The sequence below is a fragment of the Petaurus breviceps genome, unplaced genomic scaffold (assembly GCF_028583685.1).
Source record: "Petaurus breviceps papuanus isolate PSGF00001 unplaced genomic scaffold, PetGlider_PUasm1.0 90977, whole genome shotgun sequence".
In the NCBI taxonomy this organism is placed as follows: Eukaryota; Metazoa; Chordata; class Mammalia; order Diprotodontia; family Petauridae; genus Petaurus; species Petaurus breviceps.
The window spans coordinates 45,679,373-45,701,180 of NW_027187391.1; the positions used below are offsets into that span (position 1 = coordinate 45,679,373).

Genomic DNA, 21,808 nt, shown 5'->3' on the forward strand with positions numbered 1-21,808 from the left:
TATTGATCTTTGCCCTCTCCATGGTCATTTTCCCCTTTGCCTTGAAATCTCCCTAGATCTATGCTGCCTCCAGGTACTCTGATTCTCTTTCTTTTGAGGCAGAATTAGTGGTCTAAGTACCAAGTCCCTACAAATTGCTATAGCCATTGTAAACTCCCAATTTCCCTTTATAGAATATAGTTCTTTCTCTTATGTTAGCATTCATCAATCATACCCACTCCCACCACTGAAACAAGGTTTCTCCATATCTTCCCCCTTTTCAAAAGTCTGCCCTTTACTTCTTTGCCTATTCTCCTATAGGATCTCTTTTCCCTGAGAGACTAAGTTATTTCCCCTAGTCTTTGACTTGATTTTATCCTCTATCTTCTCCTTTTCCCCTTTTATGTGCCCTCCCATTCTGTAATTTAGTCCTGTAAAAAACAAAACAAAACATCAATTGACTTGTACATAGGGAGGGATGGTAGGAAGGGGTGGGGGTATTTAGATTTGGTGCATGATGTTTCAAGTTTTTTCTCTACGATCATTTCTATTCAACTTTGGCTTTCATTCTTATTGCTTTGTGTGCATTTAAAAAGATATTTCTTTTTTTTTCCTTGGAGGGCAATTAGGGTTAAAGTGACTTGCCCAAGGTCACACAGCTAGTTTTTTGGGTTGTGTCTGAGGCTGGATTTGAACCCAGGTCCTCTTGACTTCAGGGCTGGCTCTCTACTCACTGCACCACCTAGCCACCCCTTAAAAAGATATTTCTTAAGAGTGTTTCTGTTTTTATTTTATTATTGATGTCATCCTTGGTTGCGGTATTTCTTGTATTTCTGTTGTTTGGAGTGTTTAAGAAGCAAATAATTTCTTCAGGTCTGATTTTGTTTCTAGGAATGTTTCAAATGCCTCTTTTTATTTAACTTCAATCATTTCTCATTAATGGTTAGGCTTAGATTTGTAGGACAGGTCACCTTGGGTTGCATTTTGAGCTTCTTTACTCTTTGGAATAAATTATTCTACTCCCTCTTGAAATTTCTGGTGGGTGTAGTAATACTCTCGTTATTCCATTTTCCTTTCCTTTATATTTGAGGATCTTTGTCCTAGTCACTTGTAGAATTTCTTGTTTGTTACTGGAATTGTTAAATGTAACCATTATGTGTATGGGAGACTGTAGCTTATTCTAAGACCCATTAGACAACGGGGGTAGTAATTTATATTCATCAGTCCCAACCACTCCCATGATATCTTTGAGTGATGGAACATATTAGATATACAAGACCCAGAAACAAATGAATATGGTGGCAAAGAGTTCAATAACTAACTGTTGGTATAAAGTTTCACTCACTATTCCACAAAAACAGCTGGGAAAACTAAAAAATAGTCTAGCAAAAAATAGGTTTGGACCAACATCTCACATCACATAAACTCCAAATGAGTTTTTTCAATCACATCAACTCCAACTTCAGCTATATAAAAGGTCATAGAATAAGCAAATTAGAAGAGCAAGAAAGGAGATACCTTTCACAACTAAAGATAGGAGAAGAGTTCATGACCAGAAATAAGCTGTACATAATAGATTCACATATCAATACATAATATTCTTTTCCTACTCTGCCTATGAAAATGTTGAGATATTGATATTTGTGAAGTTCAGAGTAATATAAAATTTAATTTAAAAAGAGGAGGGGTCTAAATGATAGCAATGAAAGGGCAATGAGAAATGGGGGAATAGTTCATTTGGAAAAGAATTTATGCTTTCAGCTGCCAAGTCACAATAATCTTCTCTTAGTTCAGCCCTCTTCTAAAGGGTTTGATGGAGAGAGGAGTTTTGAGCTAATCCCTCTTTAACTGGCAATTGAGGGGGAACCATTTATTTCCTCAGGCTGTTGTATAGTCTTATCAAGTAGCAGCCCAATCAGCAGCTCATGAGGGAAAGATAGCTCTTTAGTTTGATTCCTATGGTCTGCAACTTGAGAGTTCATCAGCTCTCAAAGTAAAAGGCAGGAGAACCTCACCAAGAGATAGTGAATCTACTTGCCTTTCTTCTATCTTGGTTTCTGGGCCCTCTCTCCCAGAAGCCTCCAAAAACACAATTCCAGAAGTCTGTCTTCCATGTGTTACCAAATGATAAACTTTAGTATCACTTGAATCTTTTGTCTCCCCAGCAAAGACTCCATGCATTCTTTTGTCTCTAAGTCTTTAAGGGTGGGATGCATGAGAAGCCAGGATTACACTTGCATGATTCCAAACTGATATCTAGTATGATTAGACCAAATCATAGCTCAAATCTTTTTTTTTTTTTTTGCCTTTTGGAGGGCAATTGAGGTTAAGTAACTTGCCCAAGGTTACACAGCTAGTTTTGTGTGTGTGTGTGTGTGTGTGTGTGTGTGTGTGTGTGTGTGTGTGTGTGTTAAGTGTCTGAGGACGGAACCAAACTCGGGTCCTCCTGACTAAAGGCCAGCGCTTTACTCACTGTGCCACCTAGCTGCCCTGTCATAGCTCAAATCAACATTATTTAGTGACCTTGTTTTCCCACTACCTAACATTGACTATTTTTTGTTGTTGTTATCTATGTCAATTTGGGCAGCTACATGGCCCAGTAGATAGAGTACTGGACTGTAGTCAGGAAGACCCATCTTCCTGAGTTCAAATCTGCCCTCAGACACTTACTAGCTGGGTAAGCAACTTAACCCTAAGTTTGCCTAAGTTTCTTTATCTGTAAAATGAGCTGGAGAAAGAAATGGCAAACCACTCCGGTATCTTTGCCAAGAAAACCCCAAATGGGGTCACAAAGAGTCAGCCACAAATGAAATACAATAACAAATGTCAATTTGCAGGGGGCGAGAGCATTCAAAGTCTTGCTCAACAATAGTAGAGTGAACTCAAAATGTTCAAAACAGAACTCGTTATCTTTTCCCCTAAATTCAACCAAAGGCACCATCAACTTTTGAATCACCCTCAGGCTCATCCTCTACCTCACATTCTTTCTCATCCCATACACATACACATACATATATATGTATGTACATATGTATATCCCATAAAAATATACATATATATAATATACACATATGTGTGTGTGTATATATATATATATATGGATGTGGGTATATGTGTGTGTGAGAGAGAAAAGGAAGGGAAGGGAGGAAGAGAGAGAGAAGCAGAAAGAGGGAGGAGAGAGGGGGAGAGAGGGAGGGAGGGAGAGAGAGAGGGAGAGAGAGAGAGAGAGAGAGAGAGAGAACTTGCCAAATCTTCCATTTTTACCCCTATATCTTTTGCTCAGACTATCTGGGCTAATATAGACTATTTGAGTCCGACCTGCCACAGAGCTTTTGGTGCTCGTGTTGATGTGATCAGACATACTGTACCTTGACCCCAACACAATGATGTCATTTTATCACTCTTCAAGGACAACCACTACCACTGCTTATGCCCCATTCTCTCCACCTACAAAGGCACCACCCTCGTTCAAGACTCATCACTCCTCTACTGGACTACCTCAACAGGCTTCTAATTCTTCTCCTTGCCTCAAGTCTCTCCCCACTCCAATCTGTCCTCCACAAAGATTTCAAAAAGTTTTTTCTTAAGTGCACATTTGAAAAGGTCACTCCCTGTTTAACAAACATTGGGGGTTCCCCATGTCTTCTAGGATCAAATATAAATTCCTCTCTGGTATTTAAAGCCTTTAACAACCCAGCCTTAACCCACCTTTCTTTCCTGCCTTATTATATATCATTCCCCTTCAAGTACTGTATATAGTTCAGTCAATCTGACTTTACTGTATCTCATACATAGCCATTATCCACTTTCATGCCTTTGGAACTTACTCTTTCTTGAAGTCATTTCTTAGAAATTTCCTTCAAGACTCCTCTATAGATTCACATTCATTGGGGGCAGCTAGTAGGTGCAGTGAATAGAGCACAGGCCCTGGACCCAGGAGGACCTGAATTCAAATCCAGCCTCAGACATGCAACACATTTACTAGCTGTGTGACCTTGGGCAAGTCATTTAACCCCAATTGCCTTCCTTCCCCCCTCCAAAAAAAAGAAAAAGAGATCCTAGTTAGAACTATGGACTTTATACAGGCACTGGGGTATAGAAATCCAACTTGTTCTACTTGAAAGTTGGGAGGGAATGGGGGAGGATATAAGAGAGAGCAGATTGGGGGAAGGGGTATTCAATAGGCTTGCTATCTTGGGCTGGGGGTAGGGGAAAGACAGGGAGAAAATTTGTAACTCAAAATCTTGTAGAAATGAATGTTGGAAACTAAAAATAAATAAATAAATAAATTAGATTCCCCTTCATGAAGTTTCCTAATGCAACCACCTCCTAGTGTCCTCTCCCCCAAATCACCTTGAATCTCTCTCACATTTTTTTTTTAAAATTTACATAGATATACATACATGTGTTTCCTTGGAAAGAATGTAAGCTTCTTGACAGCAAGAACTGTTTCACCTTTGTCTTTGAAACAAAGCACCTAGCACTTGGCACAAAGTAGGTGCTAATAAATGTTTGTTCATTGTTTGATTTTAGGTTGCACAGGCCTATTATTACTCTCCTCAACATCAATTCACCCTCCATCTACTACTCTTTGATACAAGAGGTTCTCCTTCCACATAATCCTTGGCTACCTTTACTAATGAGAGACACATAAGAAGAATGTGCTATCTTCGAGATCAATTAACTAATATTTATTGAATGAATGAAAATATTTTATTAAGCCTTTACTATGAGTAAAACATGAATAGAAAAGCAAAATTTATATATATATATATATATATATATATATAAAAGCAAAAAAATTCCAAGGACATCATATTCTAATAAAGGAAGACAACACATATTGAAGGTTGTAGCTGCAATTTAGATGGAAAGGCTCAGTGTTTCTTAAGGTGCAACAGCTTCGTTAATGTCACTTTCACTGAAAAAATCATATCCATTTCTGATGCTGAACCACCTGCTAGTGCCAAAGACTTTCTTTCTCCAGGTCTTTAGTAGCTCTATCTGCTATGGAGGGAAGGGATGCTGTGCCTGCATTGTTAGCAGCCAGGACATATGTCTAAAACAGCGTTGAGTCCCTGAAAGACAGCTGCTGGGGCCAGCCTGGAAGCAGGGTCAATGCTGCTATTCTTGGGCTTAGCTTCTCATTGGTGGCAGTAGCAGGATCCATTTTCTCCAAGAGTTGTTCCCCTCTGATATGGCTGGGGCTGGAAGTAAGGATGGCAGTCTAAGACAATGCTTCTTAAATTATGGGTTGCAACCCCAAATTTGGCAACAGTAAAAGATTTCTACGTGATGACCAAAAATTCATTCAAAATAAAATGCGTAACGAATCTGAGATGTTTCTGGCACTGCTTGCCCATGTTGCATTGTATGACTTCAGTGTTTCCTTGGTTCTGAACACAAGGAATGCACACTTTGCAGAAAGAGGTCCGAAGCAGAAAAAGTTTAAGAAGCCCTGGTCAGAGATGTGCTGTTATTCCCAGTTTTCTTAGACTCTTGGTTCTGAGTTGTCTCCACTGGTGCCTGAAGGGAGGTGGTAGCACATACTACATACAAACTGCCTGGCACATGCCACCTCCTGTCTCACCCATAGGATAATCTACTGCTTAGTGTCTATTATGTTCTATGACATTTGGCTAGTGTAAAGCCAAGCAGGAGCAGCTTTCCAGAAGAATACTACTGTGAACAGCTTTCAAGGTTCTGATTACATAGTATAGTAAACACTCCATTTATTCAATAACAAATCAGAGTAAAACATTCATGGTAAATCAAGGTACATCATTCACAATGTTACAACTTATCACAGAAAATCAAAATACAGCATTCACAACTATCACAGAAATGGCCACATAGTTTTCACCACAGTGGTCACATGGTTTTGAACAAAGTACAATCATTTAGTCAATCAATCACTTAATAACTCAATCATTCAATTATCCTTAAGGGACACAAAATTCAAAAGTCAAAGTATTCCACCCCCAGGTGGTAGATTCATTTAGTCAATCACAGAGTCTTTAATTCAATCACAAATAAATTACACAATTCATCAGACAGAGCTTCCAGCTGTCTCACCATTACATCCATACCTAGTTAGTTACCAGAGAGGGAAGCACCAATATCTGGGTTTTCAAAGCTAGGGGGCTCAATGGCTGCCTAGAGTCTCATCTGGCCAAATCACACAACTCTTCCCAAAGTGAGTGCCAAAGCAAAACCTCACATCAGAGTCAGTCACTACTCAGTATTCCAGGAGAGGTCTTTTCATCTTGACCTGAGGTAGGCTCTTGGATTCCCTGGATTCCCTTCCATGGTCCCAGCTCCCACCTGGATTCACCAAACTGTCACCTGGATTCAATGGCAGATAGCTCCCAGTTCCTAGTCCAGTTCTTCATGCAGTTCCTGTACCATGCTGAAGCTCACAGTGTCCAGTCCACCTTAAATCCTTCACAGTCTCTGTTCCTGGGAATTCAAGGCTTAACAAAGCCACATACAAAGTACCAGCATCACAGTCATGCTTGCAGCTCCAGCTGGTCCTTGGAAGTCTTAGGCTCCCAGGAGAAGCTGGTAGCTCCCCAGCAGAAGCTCCAGCTGGTTCCCAGAATCAAAATCACTTCACCCAGGTTCCCAAGATCAAAATCATTCTCTCCAACCTGGGCCTTTCCTCTTCAGCCTCCTCGGCAGCAGCTGCTTCCGCCTCCACAAAGCTTATCCCAAGGAGTTCTGACTCTCCTTCTCTGGGGTTCTTCTTTATATACTGTATTGTCCCTCCTTGTTATGTCAGCCACAGGAGTTCATACCTTCTGTTTCTTTAATTCGGGCTTAATTAGAACTAGGTGCTAAGTACCTCTCAGCTTAGCAATACAAAAGGAACTTCAAATTTCATTACTATTACAGCTAGGTACGAGGAATATTAATGTAAAAACGAGAAAGCCCTTGCCTTCAAGGACCCCATATTCTGCTGGGGAGAAGGGGATACAGTTACACAGTGGTAGGCAAGGAAGGGAGCTTTGGTCTAGGTCTGGGGCAGACAAATTGTGAGTGGAGATACAAGCAGTAGATCATCATGCCCCTTCTACAAGCAGCAGAAATATTCATTTGATTATTGTTCCCTGAGCAAGACAGGAAAAGGGAGGTAGAGTATACCCAGTATATATACTTCTAGCTCTGGAATCCTGGATGACTGCATGGGATAAAGTATGGTCTGGTGTCTAGGGTCACCTAGATACAGAGGGCTGAGGTAAGGACTGCCTCATTGACCCTCAAATCTGGGCAGCACTGATTCAGGCAAAGTTTCAAAGCTTTGGGAAAACCCCAAGAATTTTGGGGTCAGGAGAGTCACTATCCCTAATGGGAAGGGGTGGATAGCTGAAAGACAGAGGGCAAGATGAGTGCACTGGTCAGCCCCTGGTGTCCTAATGGACACCTGCACAGGATGAAAAGTCTTTGGGTTTCTTCTAGGATTATGAAGTCTGAGGAGAGAACATGGGAACCACAGGACAATGTCTGAGACGTAGACCCCATTGTCTCCTGGAGACTCCTCTAATGATAACTCCCCAAACCATGACTTAAGAGTTATGGGGACACCTTTTTGCCCTGCCTGGGCCTGTAGCAGTGTTGACACAGGTGAGGGAGAAGCAGGGTATGCTGACTCCATGAAAGGTCTGCTTAGGTGAAGACTTTGTGTGTGAAACAAGTTGCATGTATTAACACCTTCTGTTTCTCCTTTCCAAGTTCCTTCCATGATACCCCATGCGTATCAATCTCTGTTTCTTCTTCCCTCCCTTTTGGACCTGGCCCAGACTTCATTTCATTTCATGACTTTGCGGAGGCCTCTTTCTGGCTTTGATCTGGGCCCAGTATTGTTTGCTCTTGTAGATCACTTCCCTGAATTAAAACCCTTCTCCAGCTGTGTTATCTCCCTCTGGGGTTGCAAGTTACTCCTAATAACTGGCACTGGGGGCAGCTAGGTGGTACAGTGGATAGAGTGCCAAGTCTGGAGTCAAGAGGACCGGAGCTCAAATCTGACCTCAGAGACTGACTAGCTGTGTGATCCTGGGCAAGTTACTTAACCTCTGCCTGCCTCAGTTTCGTTATCTGTAAAATGGGGATAATAACAGCACCTAACTCCAGGGTGGTTGTGAGGATCCACTAGGATAATAATTTTGAAGCATTTAGCATAGCGCCTGGCACATAGTAAACACTATACAGATATTTTTGTTGTTCTGTTAGACTCTTCATGATTCCACTGGGGTTTTCCTGGAAAAAATACTGGAGAGGTTTTCCTTCTCCAGCTCATTTTATAAATGAGGCCACCTAGCTACCCTACATAAATATGAGCTATTATTAATATTAATAACACCCAACTACTGGTTTGTTGTGAAGATCCCACAAGATCACGGTCAAGTGCTGAGCAGAGAGCCTGGGACATAGCAAGCACTATATAAATATCAGCTATTCTTTATTAGTAGTAGTATGACCCTGGACAAGTCACTTTGCCTCTGTTTGCCTCAACTTCCTCAACTGTAAAATGGGGATAATAAAATCTCATTCCCAAAGTTGTTGTAAGGATTCAATGAGAATTGTAAAGCATAGTACCATACAAATGTAAGTTACTGTTATTACTGAGCTTGTGTAACTTGCGAATCACTTTAACCTTCCTGGGTTTCAATTTCCTCAAACGTGAAAAAATGAGGGGTTGGTTCTAGATCTAAGATTGTGTAATCTGGAAAAGCCTGGGAATATCGTTCCTGGAGCCTAGAGTTTGGACTCAAAGAACTTGGGATAAAAATCCTGTTCTGTATTGCCTGCCATTTGTGTGACCTTGGACAAGTCACTTAACTAATCTCTCTGGGTCTTAATTTTAAAAAAAGGTTTATTTAGGAAACAAAAGGCCTCCTTTCCCAGCCTGGCTGCAGGGGGTCCCAGGAAGGAATTTCTGAATAGCGAGGGGTGCCCTCTAGCCCTAAGCAGCCTGAGAACAATGGGGAGGGGCCTGGTCGCGCCCCGCCCCGCCCCCTTTACGACAGGCCGGATGGCGGCGCCCAAGATGGCAGCGCCCAGGGCACCGGCAGCTGGCCCTGCGGCTCGGGCACCGGCGCCAAGACGGGGGTGCTGAACTGGCCGACGGCTGACCTGCGCTCTGCTGGGCCCGTCCTCTGCCGCAGCCTCCGACCCCTGCCCGCCCTGTCGGTCCTGCCAGCACCGGAGCCATGAGCCTGCGGGAGCTGCTACGCTGGCCGTGCCGCCCCGGAGCCCCGAGCGCCCTGTGGCGGACGCTCCTGCCGCAGTCCCCCGCGCCCCGGCGGAGCCTCTTCTCGGGATCCCCGACCCATTGGAACCAGGTGGTGTCGGAAGCGGAGAAGATCGTGGGCTACCCGACCTCGTTCATGAGCCTCCGCTGCCTCCTGAGCGACGAGCTCAGCAACATCGCCATGCAGGTGCGCAAGTTGGTCGGGACGCGGCATCCGCTGCTCAACACGGCCAGGTGAGCCCGCGCGCGCGCGCGCGCGCCCCGCCCCAGAGCCCCGCTGTGGGCGCCGCGCTCCCCGCGCGCACCTGCGCGTCCGCCCGCCGTCTCCCCGCGTGCGCTGCTGCTGCTTCTAGTCTCCGGTCCTTCCCGGGTCAGGAGCACATGCCTGCCCATCCTGGGAGTGCATCCGCGCTCACCTGGGAGCAAGATGGGGAAAAGAAAAAAACACGCACCAGAAACCCTTTCCCAGCCCGCCACTGTTAGTGTCTTCTCTCCGCCCCCGCCCCCTAATTTCTTCTGTTTGTACTTAGTTCTTTGCAAGTTCTTTCTCTTCCTGTCCTCCGCCCCCTCTTAGATTGTGAACTCCTTGAGAGCAGGGCCCGGTGTTTTTGAATCTCCTCTGCTTTGCGGTGTCCAGCCCCACTCGGGGTTTTCTCTGCAAAAATACTGTAGTGGTTTGCCATTTCCTTTTCCAGATCACTTTACAAATTAGGAAATTGAGGCAAACGGGCAAGTGACACAGCCAATAAGTGTCTGAGGTTGAATTTGAACTCAGGTCTTCCTGATTTCAGGCACAGTGCTCTATCCACTGAGTCACACTAGCTACTTTATGAGTATTCGGTCACATAGGAGGCGATTAATCAGTTCTGGTTGACTGATTTTGGGAATCCTGTTCTTTCAGGGCCTTGCCTAAAAGTCCATTCCATGATGCCTTTCCAGCCCTCTCAGCTGAAAACGATCCCTGTCTCCTAAAAATGTCCAGGAACATTTGACCTCTCTTATTCTATGTGTTGCATGTATTTGTGTGGATTTTATACCTTCCTGTTCAGGCTGTCTAGGAAGAATGAGTTGTAGGAAAGTTTTGGAAGAAAGCCGGCTCCAACATGAGCCCCTTGTGGGCAGGAACCTTGTTTTTGATTTTCTTTGTTTTCTCAGTGCTTAGCACAGTGCCTGGAATCTAGTAACGGCTTAAAAAATGTTTATTGAATTGAATTTGTCCTAAACTTTACAAAATATTACATGCTCCCTCAATTGAGGGGTTTGGAGAAGCTAAAAGGGAGAGGAGAAGAGTTAGGCACATCAGGCAATTGACTTTATCACCAGCAATCCCAGTTATCCTTTCCTCAGATCATTGAGTTGGAAAGGGAGTGGCTAGGTGTCACAGGGAATAGAGCACAGGCCCTGGAGTTCAAATCCAACCTCAGACACTTAACACAAAACTAGCTGTGTGACCTTAGGCAAGTCACTTAATCCCAATTGCCCTCCAAAAAGCAAAAAAAAAAAAAAAAGTTGGAAAGAGTCTAGTTTAACTTCCATTTTACAGATAGGGAAGCTGAGTCCCAGAGCGTTGATGAGAGAGGTAACATACTTCTGTTTTATCATAATTGCTTCCACTCAGGTTCCCCATCAATGATTCATCATGGTTTGAAAGAAATCCTGAGTTCTCAAAACAAGAACCAATAGAGTACACATTCTATGAGGTCTTACCTAGATGGGAAGGATGCAGGGATTTTATGTCTTCCATGTGAAGGACAGATCAAACAAAGACATTTATCACTAGGAAGTTGGCAACAAACTGGATTGTTTTTTTCTGCCTTAGCCTTTCAAGAAGACTGTCTGCCAAGATATAGACTGGCTGGCATCTGCATGGTAGAGAAAGTTCACACATAAATTACTACTACTGCTGCTACTACTACTACTACTGCCACTACTGCTTTAAAGTTTGCAAAGTTCTTTTTATGTGTTATCTCTCTTGATCCTCACAACGTCCTTTTGATATAGGTGCTATTATTATCACTCCCATTTTATTGATGAGAAAACCAATTCACAGAAAGGTTACACGACTTGTTCAGGGTCTGAGGTTGAATTTGAACTCAGCTCTTTTTAACAAGAAGCCCTGTGCATTATCAGCACCCCCTAGGTACCTATGACATCAGAAGTCCTTGAAGTAGGAAAGTAGGGGCAAGAAGTCCTTGAAGTAGGAAGGGGGTCAGATATATTTAAAATATGCGTAGGGTTTGCACAGGAATCTAGGTTTCTTGGATCAGCTTCCTAGAAGGGGCTTTCTTTGTTTTTCCTGGTCCTTTTTGAATGCATTACCTCTGAAAGAGAGGCCCTTTCTGGATCTATAGCTCTGTAGTTCTAACTTGGGTTGGCGGAAAGCTTTGTTCAAGGCCCTGCCCAGGGAATTCCTTGTGCTTGAAGCAGAGATCTGGCATAGTCATTATTAAGTATCTTCATGGGAGTTCTCCCTGTTTTCCTAGACCTTGTTCATTTGAAATCAGCCATTTGGATTGTATGTCAGACCTCTTTTTTCATGCCCATCTTCATTTAAGAAAGGTCTATAATTTGATTTTCTGGTCACCTCCAAGATTATGAATTCTGTGAAGATAGCAACCAGAGTAAGAGTAACAATACTACTACTACTACTGCTGCTACTACTGCTACTACTACTACTACTACTACTATCCATTAATATATCACTTTTCAATTAGTGATTCACATACAAATGAGCACTTAAGTGCTCACTTGAGTTTTAGAACAGAAAACCCTGTAAAGGTAGATAGTATAAGTATTATTACTGTTTTATAAAAGAGAAAATTAAGACTCAGGAAGGTTCACTGTGTTATTTATTTATTTTTGCTCTGTTTTTGTGTGAAGTATGTGCCAAGCCAAGACTAGAACTCAGTTCTTCTCTTGCTGCCCTTTTCTCCATGCCAGTCTGTCTCTTTTATTTTTGTACTTCTCTGTGTTTCCAGCACAATGTAGACATTTAATAACAATAAAGGGAGTGTAATATAATGGATAGAGAGCTGTCCTTGAAGCCAGTAAGACTTGGACTTAGGTCCCACCACTGACATATACTGACTCTGTGACCCTGGACAGGTCACTTGATCTAGGCAACTCTAAGATAGGCCTGAACAGCCCATAGCCCAGGGCTATGGCTTGCAGCATGCCAAAGAATTTTGAGCAGCCTGAGGAAACGTGTACATTTTTTTACAGGTTGTGAAAGCCTGCTGTATGACTATAATAAATTGTTTACAAGGTGCCAACTTAAACTGATAGGAGGAGTTTCCTCTTCTGGAAGGTCCCTCTACCAATGAAATCACAGCTTCATTCCCTATCACTTACTAGTATCATAGATTTAAAGCTGGAAGGAAATCTAGAGATGACTAGTCCAGTACCATCATGGGGAAACTGAGGTCACGGAGGGTAAATGACTTGCCCTAAAACACACAGGTTCCGGTGTGACACAGCCTAGGTTCAGACTCAAGCCAAATTCTGACTCAACACATTGAAGTTTGTCGTTAACTACAAACCTAGCACCCTTTTAGCTGTACCATACAATGTCTCTGTTGGCATATCAAAATCACTTTTAGGAATACTACCTTAATAGTGAAAAGGTCTGTATTTTCATAGGTTCACATATCCCTTTTACCAGTGTAAATGGAGACTCTTTCTAAAGTTCCATGAGTTTCTATGGTCCAGAAAGTTACCTTTGGATTGTCTACCAAAACTTTCTAATGGTGAGCCTCCCTCACCATTGCTAGGTTGGTCTTTGGACTTACAGTCAATGGCTGAGCCTGTACTTCAAGCCTGACCAGTTTGGTATAGGACCTGCCTGCCACAGTGTATTCTTCACTGGCATAGTCTTTAAGGACGCAGGGTTATTGCAATGCCATGATAGGGCAGCCAAGTAGAACTTTAGTGGAGAAACCTCCATGTGACTCTCTGGAGTTAAAAATTATACTTATTGAAAAAAATTGACTTATTTTACTGCTGAGAATCACTTTTTGAGATAGTGGCAAGAAGAAAGACAAGAGACTTAATCAAGAAGTTATTTTTTAAATTCATTTTTTTAACTAACAAATTTGTTTTCTTTCCCTCTCACTCTCCACCCCTTTCAGTGGATGGGTGGGAACATTCCCTGGAACAGATAAGTATAACCAAGCAATACAAATTCCCTCATTGTCCACACACACACACACACACACACACACACACACATACATCAGGAGATGTGTAGCATTCTTCATCATTGGTGCTCTAGAATCATTGATGGTCACTGCATGGATCAGAGTACATATAGCTTTCAAAGTTATTTGTTTTTTTTACAGTTTTGTTAGTTGCATATAAAGTGTTCTAGTTCTGCTCATTTCATTCTTCATCAGTTTATACAAGTCTTCAAAATTGTTTATATTATTGATGTGGTAAATTTTTCTGATTCTGCTCACTTCATTGTATCAGTTCATACAAGTCTAATCAAGGAGTTAAATGATTTAATCAAATATGATTTATATACAGTTATCCCTTCCACATTACAGCTTTCTCCATCATGGTTTCAATATATCACATGTTGGCATAAGAAATTCAATGGGAATTTTGGGGGGAGTTTTGCAGAAGCCACAGACAACACAGAAAAAGTTAGGAACTCAGAAATGGAAAAAAAATGTGTATAGTATTGTGTAATATCAACACATTTTATCTTTCACTGCCATAATAATTCAGACATCTTCTCTAGTACAAAGGGAGGGACAAAAAATTTTACAAGGATTTTCAAGATCACCCAATGATGGGCAGGGCTGGAGTACCTTTAACCCACACGATATGGAAGGGATAACTGTAACTAATCTTTTTATGTTATGACTAATAAAAAGTTGTTGAACAAACTTAATAGGAAATTAGAACTGTTTCACCCTTTTTGAAGTTTACATTTAAAGAGTAGGGAAATCTGGTATTGGGTCAATTTAGAAATACTCTGTCCATAGGGACTGAGGACGTGGTAGTGGTTGTAGTGGAATGACGAATGAGGTAATTTAGTGGGAGAGGAAGAGCGGAAATAGAGTGGAAGGGATGGGTCCCATCATGTCACAGTTCCTAGCTCTGGCCATGTCTCATAGTCATCTCTTCCTCCTGAGCTCTGCCATTTTCTCCCATTGAAGGGTGGAAGTAGGGAGAGAGTGAAACCTATTTTAGCCTAGAAATGGAGTTTCCTTCCTTTCCCACAGAACTAGTCAGAGACGGGTTTTGCTAACTAGTAAGGAGAAATAAAACAGCCCCAAATTGGGAATTTTGACATTAATATTTAGAATGGCATAAAGATCAGGAAACGGTGTTTTTAAAAACAGTTAGCTCATTTTATTAGGAGATGAGAAGCATGGTTTGTTTAGTAGAAAGCACATAATACTAGGAATTAGCACACCTGGGTTCTAGTCCTGGCCCCCGACATTACTTTGCTGGAGATTTTGGCAAGTCTCTTAACCTCTGTTAACCTGTGTGCATCAGGTTCCTCATTTGATGAGTCTCTGATTTCATTCCAGTGGTAAACTTTTATTTTCTTGTATTATTATCTACACTCCAGACTCACAGAGAAATTCTTTCAAAATAAATATCTGAAACCTAGTAGACACCTGCAGAATCTTCTGCAGAGCATGTCAAGTTTCATTAGAATATTTTTGATAGCATTTAAAGATAGTTATAACAAGAAACATTAATACCAAAATGTTTCAATTATAGCAAGTGGTTCACTTTCATCAGCAGGAATTTATGAGTTGCATCTCTTTCCATATATAAAAGTTTAATAGAATTACTCAAAATCAGGTCAGGAAGACACTAATTGTTGAACAGGATATGATGTATAGTTCAGAGTAAAACATTACTGACATGTTACAAATTACTCAAGTGACATACTCTCACATAATAGGGACCATCAGAGAATATCCAGTGGAACTCAAAGTGAGGCAACTGCAGCATATCATGAAATTTAAGCAGTATGTGTTTTTTAGATAAGAAAGCAATGTATTCTCTAAATTTCCCATCAGTACTGTCTTCAAAGTTTGGATTCACTTTCCTAGTATAAATCAGCTTCTTATCCAGATGGATTTAAATAGGGCTGACAGGGTAAAAATCTGATACCCATCAAATTTAGATAACATAAGAGCATAACTTTAATTATTTTTGAAAGAGTGGTTTTGGGAACTTTCAGGAAAATGATATTTATTAAACTAAACTAGTGGTCTCTCTTATTGAAAGCAATTAAGCTTTGTAGTTGAAATGAGTTTTAACTTTTAAATGATTACACTAAGAAATAAACTTATAATGTAAGTGGAAAAAATGATGAAGCATAATGTATATCTGTTGCCTTGTTGGTAAATTTAATTGTAGGAATCAGATGATTGGAGGCAAAAGTTTCATTTTTAAGTACTCTGATTTTTAATAATTACGGGTAATTTCAGTCAACCAACATTTTACCATTTTGTTCTTACAAAATATTGCAAGAGTGTTTTGTGTATTTAGTACAACTCTGCAATATGACTTAAAACCTTTTTATGGCATTTTCAAAATGAACAGAGTTTTTGCTTAATTGTTGCCTTGTGATGCCTTTTTAGTAGTAGATTCCTGAAGGGCTATGTATAAGGTTATAGTTAACGTTTTAATGGTTTGTACTGTAGGATCCTAATCCATTAATTTTGAAATAAAGGATATTTACTCTGCATTTCTGAAATGACTTCATTTCTTAAATATGTAAAATTGTATTGATTTCTTTCCTATAATGTAACCAAATTATAAATATTTAAATAGTTTAATAATGCCATACTGAATTCAGAATTCTTTGTACTTTTGTTTTTATAATTTTTCAGACTTGTATAACATAATATTTGGAAATAATTTTAAATCTAACACTATTTAATCTGAAATTTTGCTGCACAGAATGCATGAAGAACTAAATTACATTATGAATGCTGATTTTCACAATCAGAATTCAAACCTGTATCTTGTGGGAGGGAAAAGACAACCTGCATTTAAATCTACATGTCAGATAGTCACATGTAAACTGGTTTGGTAACATTGCAAAATCATGCGGTAAAATCTTCCTTACATAAGTACCAGATTTTCTGATCACCAATAGATTTCTTCTATCAACATCTTGGCAGGCTTAATGGGGAAAAAAAGGACCTCTAGGAAAGCCCACTACTTACCTCCTACTTTATCCTATCCACATGTCTCCTCAGGGAACTTTTTCCCATCTACCAAAGCCTTTCTACCAAGAAAAGGAAAAACAATACATATTCCAGTTGGTAACAGTTCCCAGATCTTTCTTGGATAGATGATAATTATGCCATTTACAACAATGTAGCAATTAGCTGATTGTTTTCTCCTTGTTCTTTTAGGTGTTAAATATCTCTTTTTAGTGTACATTTACAATTAGGTATGCAAGTCCTCATTAATCAATCACGTGTTTGAGTGCCCACTATTTGCAAAGCACTGTAGGAAATACAAAGACCTAGAAGACACTGTTCTTGCCCTGTAAGAGTTTATGGCCTGTTTAGGAAGATAAAACACTTACAGGCAGATAATGCAATTTAATTCAGCAAGTTTATTTAGCCTACTGAATGCCAGAGGCCTTGTTAGGTGCTGAGGTTGAAACGGTAATGAAATCATCTTTGCCTTCTAAAAGTTACATTATGTAGGGGGTGGGAGGGAAGGGGAGATAGCATGTACACAGATAAATCACACGCACTTATACATACTTATGCATATTATAGATACATAGATTTATTTATCTGTGTACATCTACACATATGTATATAGATTATGTTAATTTATCTGTGTACATTTTATGTATCTGTATGTGTACATGCACATGCATATGTGTTTGTGTGTGTGTAACATACAAAATAACATTCAGATCAGGAGGTGGCATATCAAAAACACTAACAACAAGGGGGATCAGCAAAGGCTTTTTCTAGGAGGTGATACTTGAGCTGAACCGTGAAGGAAACCAGTGGTACAATACAGGTGATGACAGAGAGCATTCTGGGCAATAGTCTACACAAAGAACAGAGATGGAGATTCAGTGACAGGAATGGAGAGCAGCAAGCAGGCTATGGTGACTAAAATCTAGAGTGAGTAAGAGACACTAGGTAAAATCAGCCTGGAAAAATAGGTTGGAGTCAGAATGTGGAAAGACTTTAACTACCAAACCAAGAAGTCTGTATTTTATCTGAGAGACAATAGGGAGCCAAGCATCTTGGGCAGGGGAGTGATTGTTTGGCTGTGTGAAGGTTGGATTGGAGAGAGTAGTCTCTGGAGTACAGGAAATCCAATTAGCAAACAATCATCCTAGTCCAGATGATAGGTGACAAGGGCCTGAACTGGGGGGATGTCAGAAGAGGATGAATTTGAGAGTTGTAGTGTTATAATTAATCAGTCGATAAACATTAAGTGCATTCTATGTGCCAGTCATTGTGCTAAATGCTAGGGATACGAAGAGAATCAAAAGACAGGCCTTGACCTCAAGGAGCTTACAGTCTCATAGGGGAAACAACATGCAAACAACTATACACAAAGCAAGCTATTATTCAGAAGAAATAGGAAATAATAGAGGAAAGGCTCTGGAATTAAGAAGAATTGGGGAAGGTATTTAAGGGAATCCGTGGAGATCAGTGATTGAAATGGAGAGGGGAGAGCATTCTAGGCATGGGGGACAGCCAGAAAGATGCTTTGTCTTCTTCATGGAACAGGCAGGAGGCCATTGTCACTGGCCTGAAGAGTGCTAAGAGTACACCTTATGGTGTGAGAAGGCTGGGAGGGGGCTAGCTTATGAAGGGCTTTGAATGCCAAACAGTGCAGTTTGTATTTAATCTTGGAGATAATGGGGAGCCACTGGACTTTATTGAATTGAGGGGTGAGGAGGGATTGACATGATTGCACTTTGATTTAGGAAATCACTTTAGTAGATAAATGGAGAATGGATAGGAATGGGAAGAGACTTGAGGCTATTGCAATAGTCCAGGTGTGAAGTGATGAGGGCCTGCACTAGAGGGGTGGTTGTATCAGAGGAGAGAAGAGAGCATATTTGTGAGATTTTGCGAAGGCCTTGGGAGCATATTGGGTATGGGGCAGAAGGGGCTGAGAGATAATGAGGAGTCCATTCTGACTCCTAGGTAATGAGCCTGAGAGACAGGGAAGATGGTGTTGCCCTCTCTAGTAATAGGGAATGTAGGAGAGGAGAGAAAAGAATGTAGGGGAAAAGATGATCAGTTCTGTTTTAGACATAATGAGTTCAAGATACCTACAGGACATCCAGTTCAAGATGTCTGAAAGGCAGTTGGACATGCAAGTTTGGAGATCAGCAGAAAGTCAAGGGCAGAATAGGTAGATTTGACAGTCATCAGCCTAGAGATGCTAATTAAATATAGGGGAGCTGATGAAGTCAAGTTAAAATAGTATAGAGGGAGAAGAGAAGGGGGCCCAGGATGGAACCCTGACAGCATCTATGGTTAAAGAGCAACCTGGAACAGGATCCAGCAGGTAAGACAGAAAGGAGTGATCAGATAGGTAGCAGAGAACCAAGAGACAGTGGTGTTCCCAAAACCTAGAGAGCAGAGAGTGTTAAGGAGGAGACAGTGATCAACAGTGTCAAAGGCTGCAGAGAAGTCCAGGAGATGAGGATAAAAAAAAAGAGCATTAGATTTGGCAACTAAAGTATCATTAGTAACTTTGGAGAGAATGGTTTCCATGGAACAAAAAGGTCAGAAACTGGATTATAAGGAATTAAGAAGGGAGTGAGTGGAGAGAATGTGGAGGCACTTAATGTGCATGGCCTTTATAAAGAGTTTGCTATATTACAACCATTAGACAAGATATAGGACCATAGTTAGCAGGGATAGAAGGATCAAGTGAGGGTTTTTTTTTGTTTGTTTGTTTTTTTCAGGATAGGGGATGTTTGTGATGTTTGTAGGCAGTAGGGAATGAGCCAGTAGAGAGATTGAAAATAAGTGAAAGACTTTTTAAAAAATTTTCTGGGGGGGTTTATTTTAGTGGTTTTCCCTTTTTGTTCTTTCACAACATGACTAATTATGTTTAACATGATTGCACATGTGTAATTTATATCACTTGGGGAGGGAGGGAGAGAGAAAATTTTGGAACTCAAAATCTTATAAAAAATGAACGTTGGAAACTATCTTTACATGTAATTGGAAAAAATAAAATTTGGTTTACAAAAAAAAATAAGTGAAAGAATCAACAAGACTTGACAATTAGGTTGGATTTATAGGTAGTAGGTGCAGAGGATTGAGAAATCACTATATTGGGGTTAGACTTTAGGTGTGGCTTGAAGGATGAAAGGAATTAGATAGGAGGAAAAAGAACAATATTCTGAAAAGTGGGAATGGCATTAGTAAAAGTGTATGCATGTGGGACAAGAGATGTACTGGGTTTGTATAGGGGAGTATTGTAAAGGAAAAAATGAGACCAGATTGTAGGAGATTTTGAATTCTATGTTCTTACTCTCTGGGGTTGGCTTTATTTTGTAAGCACTGAGGAGTCTTTGAAGGATTTTGAGCAAAGGAGTGCAGCATAGTGAAAAAGATCAAATATCCAGAGGTTAGAGCTATATAATTAGTTAAAGATCTCTTCTATATTCAAGTAATATATGCCACCAAATTTATTCCAAGCAATCATGGGAGATCTTTATTTACTAAGAGTGCAGTGAATAGTGTGCTGGGCCTGGAGTCAAGAAGACATCTTCCCGAATCCAAGTCTGGCCTCAGACACTTATTAGCTGTGTGACCATGGGCAAATTACATAACTTTGTTTGCCTCAATTCCTCATTTGTAAAATGATCAGGAAAAGGAAGGGGCAAACCGCTCCAGTATCTTTGCCAAGAAAACCCCTGATAGGGTTACACTGTATTGGATACAACTGAAAAATGACTGCATAACAATAACAGCTTCCAGAAATTCAGAATAAATTTGAATTTTTGCTACCGTTAAATCAGTAATAGCCTTTGTGGAATTAGGGAAGAGTCCATGCAGATGGTGCCATTTGAACTGGGTCTTGAAGGAAGTGTAGGATTCCAAATGGTGCATCTAGAAAGCAGTGTATTGGAAGAGGAAGAGGAAATGGCCTGAATAAAGGACTCGGAGGAAATGAGGTGTAAGATGGGTTTGGGAAATGTCTAGTATACCAGTTCATCTAGGTCATCTGGTACAAATTATCCTTTAGGTAGTCATGAGCCATTAGAGCGTTGTTGGGTTTCTTTTTTAAGCAGAGGAGTGACTTTTAATTATAAAACACATTATAATTTGTATTTTTATATATGTTTTAAGTAATGACCAACTTTTAAAAGTTGTGAGCAGGCCAACCTTAAACAGCTATAAAGGTAGAGACTAATGGAACTAAATTTTATTACTGACTTGGGGCATCAGCTTTTTTCTTTTTACTTGGTTCCCAAAAAGAACCTAGAGTAAGTTTAGGAACCCTGGGCCAAGGTGATTCAAAGATTTACAGCCAACGCCCCGGAGAGTAGAGGAACAGGAACAGTTTCAACTATGGATGTCTGGTGATGGGGGTGGTGGGTGGGGAGACCTACAATGAGGAATTGCCAGTTACTGGGAGGTAGGATGGAGAAAGATAAGGAAGCTGTGCTGAGACCTCCCTGAAGATTACTTATTTGTTAAAATTAGACTAGGTGATATTGGAGTTACTTAAAAATGCCAAGACTGGAACTTGAGTAACCCAGAACTATATTCTATTCCCTTTTTAACTGCCAACTAATAGTACCCCTTGCTTCAAAATATCATCTGGCCACTTGAAGTTTACCAATTAGCTACTTGATCTGAAAGTCCACCTTTTAGGGATTAGTTGGTATTTAATAAACTACTTTTAGAAATGCAGGTGTCTTTTGGAAAGTTTATATATCCTTTGGAGATTTGATTACCACCTTTGTGTGGATTTGTTTAATGGTCTAAATACCTCTCTAAGAGTTGTTGCTTCACTAAAGGAAGCTAGGTGGCAAAGTTGATAGAGTTCTGGGCCTGGAGTCAGGAAAACTCCTCTTCCTGAGTTCAAGTGGAGCCTTGGACACTTACTAGCTGTGTGACCTTGGGCAAGTCACTTGACCCTGTTTGCCTCAGTTTCCTTATCTGTAAGATGAGCTAGAGAAGGAAATGGCAAACTACTCCAGTATCTTTGCTAAGAAAACCAGGAGTGGGGTCATGAAGAGCTGGACATAACTAAAAAACAACTGAACTGAACAACAACATCAAAGGAAGGGAGTTTTGTTTAAGTAGGAGAAGGACAGAGAGTTCTATTTTTCAGGAGGAGAACTCTTAAGAGGATAAAAGGCCTGGGTAGAATTTAGCAGTATGAGAATTTGGATAAGTAGAGAGTAGCATAAGGGCAGAAGATACCAGAGAAGGAGACAAAAAAGACGGAGAAAAGGTAGTGGAAGGGTGTCCAAAATAAACTTCACTTACTTTAAGATTTTGTCTAGTCTCAGTCCTCTTCCTTCCTCTTAAAGACAAGGTGAAAAATGTAGCCTTTTCCTGGAAAATGAAACCAAGGAAGAGAGAA

The 21,808-nt window shown here is 40.7% G+C and overlaps 1 protein-coding gene across 1 annotated transcript in view; it reads left to right on the plus strand.

Annotated features, from left to right (window-relative positions):
• The first annotated feature begins 8,370 nt into the window (after window positions 1-8,370).
• PDSS2 (decaprenyl diphosphate synthase subunit 2) overlaps window positions 8,371-21,808 on the plus strand; it is a 302,945-nt gene continuing 289,507 nt past the window's right edge. The window contains 1 exon segment of the mRNA XM_069077111.1: window positions 8,371-9,463. Coding sequence (XP_068933212.1) covers window positions 9,189-9,463 — 275 coding nt within the window. The 5' untranslated portion in view covers window positions 8,371-9,188.